The 7,309-nt window shown below is 45.9% G+C and overlaps 1 protein-coding gene and 1 pseudogene across 1 annotated transcript in view; both read right to left on the reverse strand.

Moving 5' to 3' along the window:
* Window positions 1–3,013: 3,013 nt before the first annotated feature.
* LOC101997541 lies at window positions 3,014–3,868 on the reverse strand (annotated as a pseudogene).
* Window positions 3,869–5,515: 1,647 nt separating this feature from the next.
* Window positions 5,516–7,309, reverse strand: part of Eef2k (eukaryotic elongation factor 2 kinase) — a 60,426-nt gene continuing 58,632 nt past the window's right edge. Inside the window, exon 18 of the mRNA XM_026781149.1 lies at window positions 5,516–6,645. Within this exon, the coding sequence (XP_026636950.1) occupies window positions 6,536–6,645 (110 nt within the window). The 3' untranslated portion in view covers window positions 5,516–6,535. The remainder of the gene's footprint in view (window positions 6,646–7,309) is intronic.

Raw genomic sequence — 7,309 nt, forward strand, 5'->3', positions numbered from 1 at the left:
GGGAGGCAGAGGCAGGTGGATCTCTGTGAGTTGAAGGCCAGCCTGGTCTACAAGAGCTAGTTCCAGGACAGGCTCTAAAACCACAGAGAAACTCTGTCTCGAAAAAAAAAAAAGCAAAACAAAAACAAAAACACACAGAGAGAGATTGAGAATGGGGTTCTAAATTGTCTGGGGAAGTTCTGAGTGTGGGAGGGTTGTGGCTGTGGCCTTCCTTAGGGGTCAGGACATTCATTAATTTTAATTAGTCAGATACCCTTACAGGTTCTTACAGTTGCTTTCTGTCATTAAGTTAGACATTACACAATGCCTAGCATGCAGAAAAGGCTGGTAGAGCATTTTTTATATTAACTCTGGAAATTTCTATTAATTTCTGTCTTAGGTTTTTTATTGCTGTGAAGAGACATCATGACCACAGCAACTCTTATAAAGAAAACTTGTAATTGAGGATTGAGGGGGACTCGTTTACAATCAGGGGTTCAGTCCATTATGATCATGACTGGGAGCACAGCAGCAAGCAGGCAGACGTGGTGCTGGGGCTGAGAGCGCTACATCTTGACTCAAAAGCAACAAGAAGTCAACTGTTGCATGGAGAGAAGCTTGAGAAAAATACTTCAAAGCCTATCCCCCACAGTGACACACTTCCAACAGAAGGCATGGCTCAGATTAAAGGTGTGCCCTCTAGAGTCAAAATCTGGATTAAAGGCATGTGTCATCCAGCCTCCTCTATCAGGACCACAGGTCTCCGAAAGGCTACACCCCTAATAGTGCCCCTCCCTATGAGTTTATGGGTGCCAAACACATTCCAACTATAATTCTCCACAGTAAAGGACTTCACTTTGCCTTTGCTGTGCCTGGTGTCCCAGCAGGATACTGAGGACACTGGCCCTCAACACAAAGGCCACAGACAAACAGGTCTGACTGATGATGATTTGATGATTGTGTTCATTCCGCTGCTCCACTTCTTTAAGGTCATTTTTTTTTTTTTTTTTTTTTTTTTAGTTTGGTTTTTCAAGACAGGGTTTCACTGTAGTTTTGGAGCCTGTCCTGGAACTAGTTCTTGTAAACCAGGCTGGCCTCGAACTCACAGAGATCCGCCTGCCTCTACCTCCTGAATGTGAGTGCTGGAATTTTTTTGAGACAGGGTTTCTCTGTAGCTTTGGAGCCTGTTCTGGAACTAGCTCTGGCCTCGAACTCACAGAGATCTGCCTGCCTCTGCCTCCCGAGTGCTGGGATTAAAGGCTTGCACCACCACCGTCCGGCTTAGTCATTTTTTAAGGGCTTTTGTGACAAATTCTGTGTGGTTGAGGTTGGCTTTAAACTCAGCATCCTCTTGCCCCAGCTTCTCAAGTGCTGAGGTTACATACATGAACCACCATATCCAGCCTGTGGATTTGGGATCCAGGCTCCTTGGTTCTGCTGACTTGGTGGCAATCTATACATTTCCCAATCTCCAGACTTCTTGCTGTTGACTCCTTTGTCACTGTCCTTATGAGCTTGTCGCAAAAACACACAATAAAACTTTTAAAAGTTCCCTATCATTGTAGATGAAGAGTCAGGATGACTTACATATACCTGATCAATCTACTGCCAATGCAGTGTTAGGATAAAGTTCAAAATATTGTTTTTTTGAGACAGGGTTTCTCTGTGTAACAACCCTGATTGTCCTGAAACTTGCTTTGTAGATCAGGGTGGCCTTGAACTCACAGAGATATACCTGCCTCTGCTTCTCATGTGCTGGGGTTAAAGGCATGTGCCACCACTGCCCAGCTAACATTCAAAAATTTTAAAACCAAAACACTATGATCTCGAGTCCAAATGCTCACACCAGACACTTCTAAAGCCCTACATAAGAGCCCCCAATTCACGCGGTCTTCTCAGTCAACTCTGAGGGGCAATGATCTTTGTTTGACAGATGGGCAAATCAAAAGCATTCATAGATTTTATCTAAAACAAACTGGCAGTGTAAGGGCCAGATCCGGAAGGCTTGCTTTATTAGAATTTATTACAAAAGTTAAAAATCAGGATCGATCACATTTTTTCCGCTATGTGAAAAGCTGGCCTGGGGTCACGTTGGGCCCACATTCCAGGCGATGCAGCTCATGTTGAAGGTAAAGTAGCACTGCCCTTCCTTCAGTAAGCCTGTGGCTTGCTTCAGCCTCCGTGTGGCTAATTTTTGATTTGTATGTTTTTTATATAGGGAGGGAAAATTTGAGAATGAGTGTGAATTTGACATAGTAGGGAAAAAAATATTGAGAGAGGCGAGCTAGAACCTGGAGTGTACCCCAAACTGCACCTGTAGCTCCGGCCAGTTGCCTTGAGACAGTCAGAGATGAAGTAGGAGGCGCAAATCCAAGCAGGGAATGGCGTGGTCTCCTCGCTTCCCTGCTTCCCATTCATCTCAAGCTGCACACACTTGTGTAAACACTTGTGAATTTTCACACCACACTTAGTGATTCAAAGGTGCTGGGATGAGGGACAGCAAGGATTGGAGGGGAATTAGCTCAGTGGATGTGCTGGTCCAGAGGGCAGGGAGTGGGATTATTCTGAAGCACTGAAGCCTGAGGATGTTCTTTCTTACATCCATGGAGCCTGCATTATGTATGATTTGCAGTGCTGGGGCCCAAACCCAAGACCTCAACTACATGCTATATGCATACTCACCCCAACCCTGTTTGATTTACGTCTCTGTCACCTGTAGCAAAACTGAGTGGACTGTCGCATCAGTTAAATGCTTTTATTCTCAGGACCCTCTGGAAAACAGCAGCTCTCCAGCTGAGCCTCTAGCTAGCAGTGCCACTGGAATCTTCTGAAGCCCTTGTTTCTGTCTTTGAGATGAAGGTACCACATGTTCGGTTGATCTAGACAGAACTGACTACAAGTGCCAGGCACTGCTGTTACCCTCCCTGAGCTGGGCCCAGCACATGGGGAGAGAAGATACCCTTACCAGCTTTTGAAGACATAAGAGTGGGCTTGGGAGGAGAAATAACCATTTCTGCAAGTTGTCTTTTATTTTTATTATTTTATTTTGGCTTTTCTTTTTTTTTGATTTTACAAAAGCTATTAGTTTATTAAAATAATATATTCTAATGCTTAGATAAGTTTCAAACAAGTCATTCTCGGATTCTAGGTCTCAAACAAAAATTACAATATTATTCAATATGTACTAAAGAGAAAAAAGGTAACGGGGGGCCACACATGGACACATTCAGAGTGAAATCCCCAAGTTCATTTTGGGGGATCTGTGTTGATGCCATACTTTTCCTTGAGAAGCTTCAGCTGCTCCTCCTTCTTCTTGGTGTCCATCTTCTGGAATGCCCGGTTAGCACTGTAGTACAAAACCACAAGGTATCTGTTACACACATTGAATCCCGATAGATGGTCACATGCATTCTTAGCATCAAAGATATCTTCATAGACCACATATGCTGTTCCTCTGGTCTCAGGTGTATTTCCTACTCTGATTTGACAAATAAGTCCATATTTCCCAAATATATCATACATTTCTTCCGCTGTGATTTTATATGGCAAATTCCTTATATATAAAATTCGATTTACTTCAGGTGGGAGGCGAATATTCGCCCTCTTGGCCGCTTGCATCGCCATCTTGGCGAGCTGTGGGAGGTTACCGTGGGATTCCTCTGAGTGTCTCTAAAGCTCGGTTGCCGGTTGCCGGTTGCCGTCGAGGGCGCCAGGGCGCCAGACACAGAGTGTCTACAGCCAGGCAGCGCCGGAAGCTGTCACAGCGCTGCCGGGAAGCCCGCGCCTCAAACTAAGCCGTGTCGACGTCCTCGAAAAGATGTTCCAGACCAAACTCTTATTTTGGTTTTTCAAGACAGGGTTTCTCTGTGTAGCTTTAGAACCTTCCTGGAACTTCCTCTGTAGGTCAGGCTGCAAACTGTCATGTGGGTGCTTGGAATTGAACCCCAGTTTTCTGGAAGAGCAGCCAGTGCTCGTAACTGAGCCATCTCTCCAGGCCTTTTTTTTTTTTTTTTTTTTTTTGAGACAAGAGTTTTAGTACATAGTTCAGGCTGGTCTCAAACTCATAATCTGGCCGCAGTCTCCAAGTGCACGGATTACACACCAGGCTCTTACAGCTCACTTTCCATTCACAAGGCCTTAGAGCATTTGCTCAGCTGTGCTCCAGGCTAGCTCAGCCTCCAGGAGAAAAAGAGACCACTTCCTGGCATTAAGGCCATGTGGGTGGAGCAACTTGCAGGCCTGAGGCTGTAAGTGTCCAGACAGGGACCAATCAATGGGTAGAGGATGTGAGTTTGAAATCCCAGAATTAGGAAGGGTAAGACAGATAGATACCTGGAGTTCACTGGCCAGCCAGCATAGCCTATTTGGCAAGTTCTAGGCCAGCGAGAGGCCCCATCCCAAAAGAAAAAGGTGGCTAGCATCTGAGTAATCCGAGGTTGTCTGCTAACCAACACACACACTCCAGACTCCAGGACAGTTACCCTGAGAGACTGTCACAGGAAACTGCTTCTCCTAGCTAACAAATACACCAGTTTAAAACATCTGCAGGACGGGGCAAGCCAGAGACTGTTCTGGTGTTGACAAGAAACTGACGAGCACCAGCCTCTCAGAGAAAACCAGCTGTGATGGCGTCAAATGCAAACCCCAGGGCTTCACAACCTGGTGGAAAGGAGCTGTCCAGGATAGTTCTTGCTTTTTCATTTCTTTTACACTTTCATCGATGTGTGCGTGCGTGCGTGCTGTTTGTGGGCTCGCCCGTGCCACACCACACAAGTGAAGAGCAGACGATAACTTACAGGAGTTGGCTCCCTGAAACTGGCCTTCGGTTATTAGGCTAGGCTGGGCAGGAACCTTTACCCACTGAGCCATGCTAGTACCACACCAGCACCAGCTGTTTTGGTTCTTTTGTTTGGTTTTCGATTTTTGTTTTGTTTTTTTTGGGGGGGGGCAACGTCAAGGTCTCACTATACAGCCCAGGCTAACCTCAAACCTGGATCACCTCTGCCACTACCACTTGGATGCTGGGACTACAGATGTGCACCAACCATCAGTCTGAGCTCACAGGGTTAAATTGGTTCTGCTTATCCCTCAAAGTACCTACACTCTTGACTTTAGAAACTAGTGCTTCTACAACCTCCTCACTGGGCAGGCTCAACGAGGAAATCCTAAAAAGGCCTGGGTTGCTGTTATTGTTTTGTTGTACCCTTCCCCCTCCCCCACCTGTTTCTCTGTGTAGCCCTGGCTGTCCTGGAACTCGCTTTGTTGAACAGTTGGAACTTCAGAGATCCACCTGCCTCTGCCTCCTCCCCCTCCCGAGTGCTGGGATTAAAGTTGAGCAGCAGCAGCAGCACCACCACCTGGCTAAAAAGGCCTGTTTTAAGGAGAGATGAGAATAACTTGTATGTTGTGCTCTGCTTTTCTGTTGTGCTCTGCTTTTCTGTTCTTTAAAGCAAAGATAGAGGGCGCTCTAACATCTGTGGACCACAGCAGGCCATTCCCTTGGCGATTTGGAACCCCAACAGAAATCACACACACGTTAAATCGGAACTCCTTTTATAGAAAAAGCTCATTAAGTCACAACCCGGCCCTGGGGAAACACCCAAAACTAATGAGTGTTTACACTCTTGCCTTCTTGTTCTCAGACATTTCCTAAAGGGTTGTAGCTGAAGGCCACTTGCTGCAATCGACCAGAAAAATCCAGCCTCAGGCAGAAAATGCCAAGGACAGTAGGCTGAGGGCAGAGTTTATAAAACGTCACCACCTCAAGAATCTGCACGGGAATCCAGTCCCGTCGTGGATGTGGCCATGGGGGGCGCAGAGGCACTTCTGTTGGGAGGAAAGCTGCCCAGCTCCTAAGCCAAGGTCTTCCTGTGAAAGCTCTGAGGTTCATCTGCTTCTGCATCCACCAATGCAGGACTCAGAGGTAGCAAATATGTGTGTACAAAAAAACAAACCTGTTTTGTAAAGTCTACAGTAGGAAGCATGCTTTTAAAAAACAGAATTTGGTGGACACCAAGAAATAGGTACGCAGTGGGAGGACATCAAATGAAAACCTTATAATCTCCCTAGGGTGCGGAGGAACCTGCTGAAAAAAAAAAAAAAAAAGTCCATACACTTCTCAAAACCTAAAGACAGATATCCATGGGAAGTTAACAGAATGTTCTCTATGCAGATTCCTAACACAGGGCCTGGAGACACTGGGGTGAGTCCAGACTGCACAGGCTCAGCCCTGATACTGTCTGTTAATTCTGACAAAAAGACATGTTCTTAGATCTCATGACAAAAAATGGGGGGAAAAAAAGAAAGAAAACGGAACCTCAAAAAAATAAGGTGATTCATTTGGCTGCATAGTCAACCCCCACTCCCTCAAGGTATCACCCCTAAAGGGCAGTTATAGTGTCTCTGCCCGTGCAAAGACTTTGTCAAGAGTCAAATACAAAAGTGAATTTATAGCATAGTTAAAACTGCTTTTCCCCTTCCAAAAAAAAAAAAATATATCAGCCCATTCTCCCAGCCTTTTTGCTTGGGACCAGCCGGCAGTGATCTTATGGGACAGTTATTCCTCCATCTGGGCCCAGGCCTCTTCTGCCTTTTCATAGTACTGGTTGGCTAGCCGGCCCTTCATGGCTTCCATGGCGGCTTCGGCAGCTTGGGTGTACAAGTCTCCTGAAAGACAGCAAAGCGGGCACAAGGAGGTGAGCCGTTTGTCTTCCTCAAGCAAGCAAATTTCATCTCATTCAAAAGAGCATCTGAGGTTTCTATAGCAACCTGGCCTGTACGGTATGATTCAAGTCGCTCGGGGTAGCGTATGGTTAAACCTGGCCAGTCAAGAGTGCTCTTCGATTCTCTGGTATTGCTGTGGAACTCAAGAGCTTGCATGCCAGGCAAGAGTTCTACCGCTGAGCCACACCCCCACCCTGAAGTCCAAGGCAACCAGTCTATATGACAGACTCAAAATTGATAAGAAGTATCTAAATTGGGGGCTAGAGAGATGGCTCAGAGGTTAAGAGCACTGGCTGCTCTTCTAGAGGTCCTGAGTTCAATTCCCAGCAACCGTATGGTGGCTCACAGCCATCTGTAATGAGATCTGGTGCCTTCTTCTGGTGTGCAGGCATACATGTAGGTAGAACACTATATACATAATAAATTATTCTTTAAAAAAAGTAAAAGTGATCCTTTTCAAGAGGATCCTAGTTCAGTTCCCAATATCCACACTGGGCAGCTCACAACTGCCTGTAACACCTGGGGATCCAGCACCCTCTTCTGGCCTCCAGAGGTATATATACACACAGCATGCATTCACACATATACATACATAAGAAATAATAAC

This window comes from Microtus ochrogaster, chromosome 8 (assembly GCF_000317375.1).
Source record: "Microtus ochrogaster isolate Prairie Vole_2 chromosome 8, MicOch1.0, whole genome shotgun sequence".
NCBI classification, from domain to species: Eukaryota; Metazoa; Chordata; class Mammalia; order Rodentia; family Cricetidae; genus Microtus; species Microtus ochrogaster.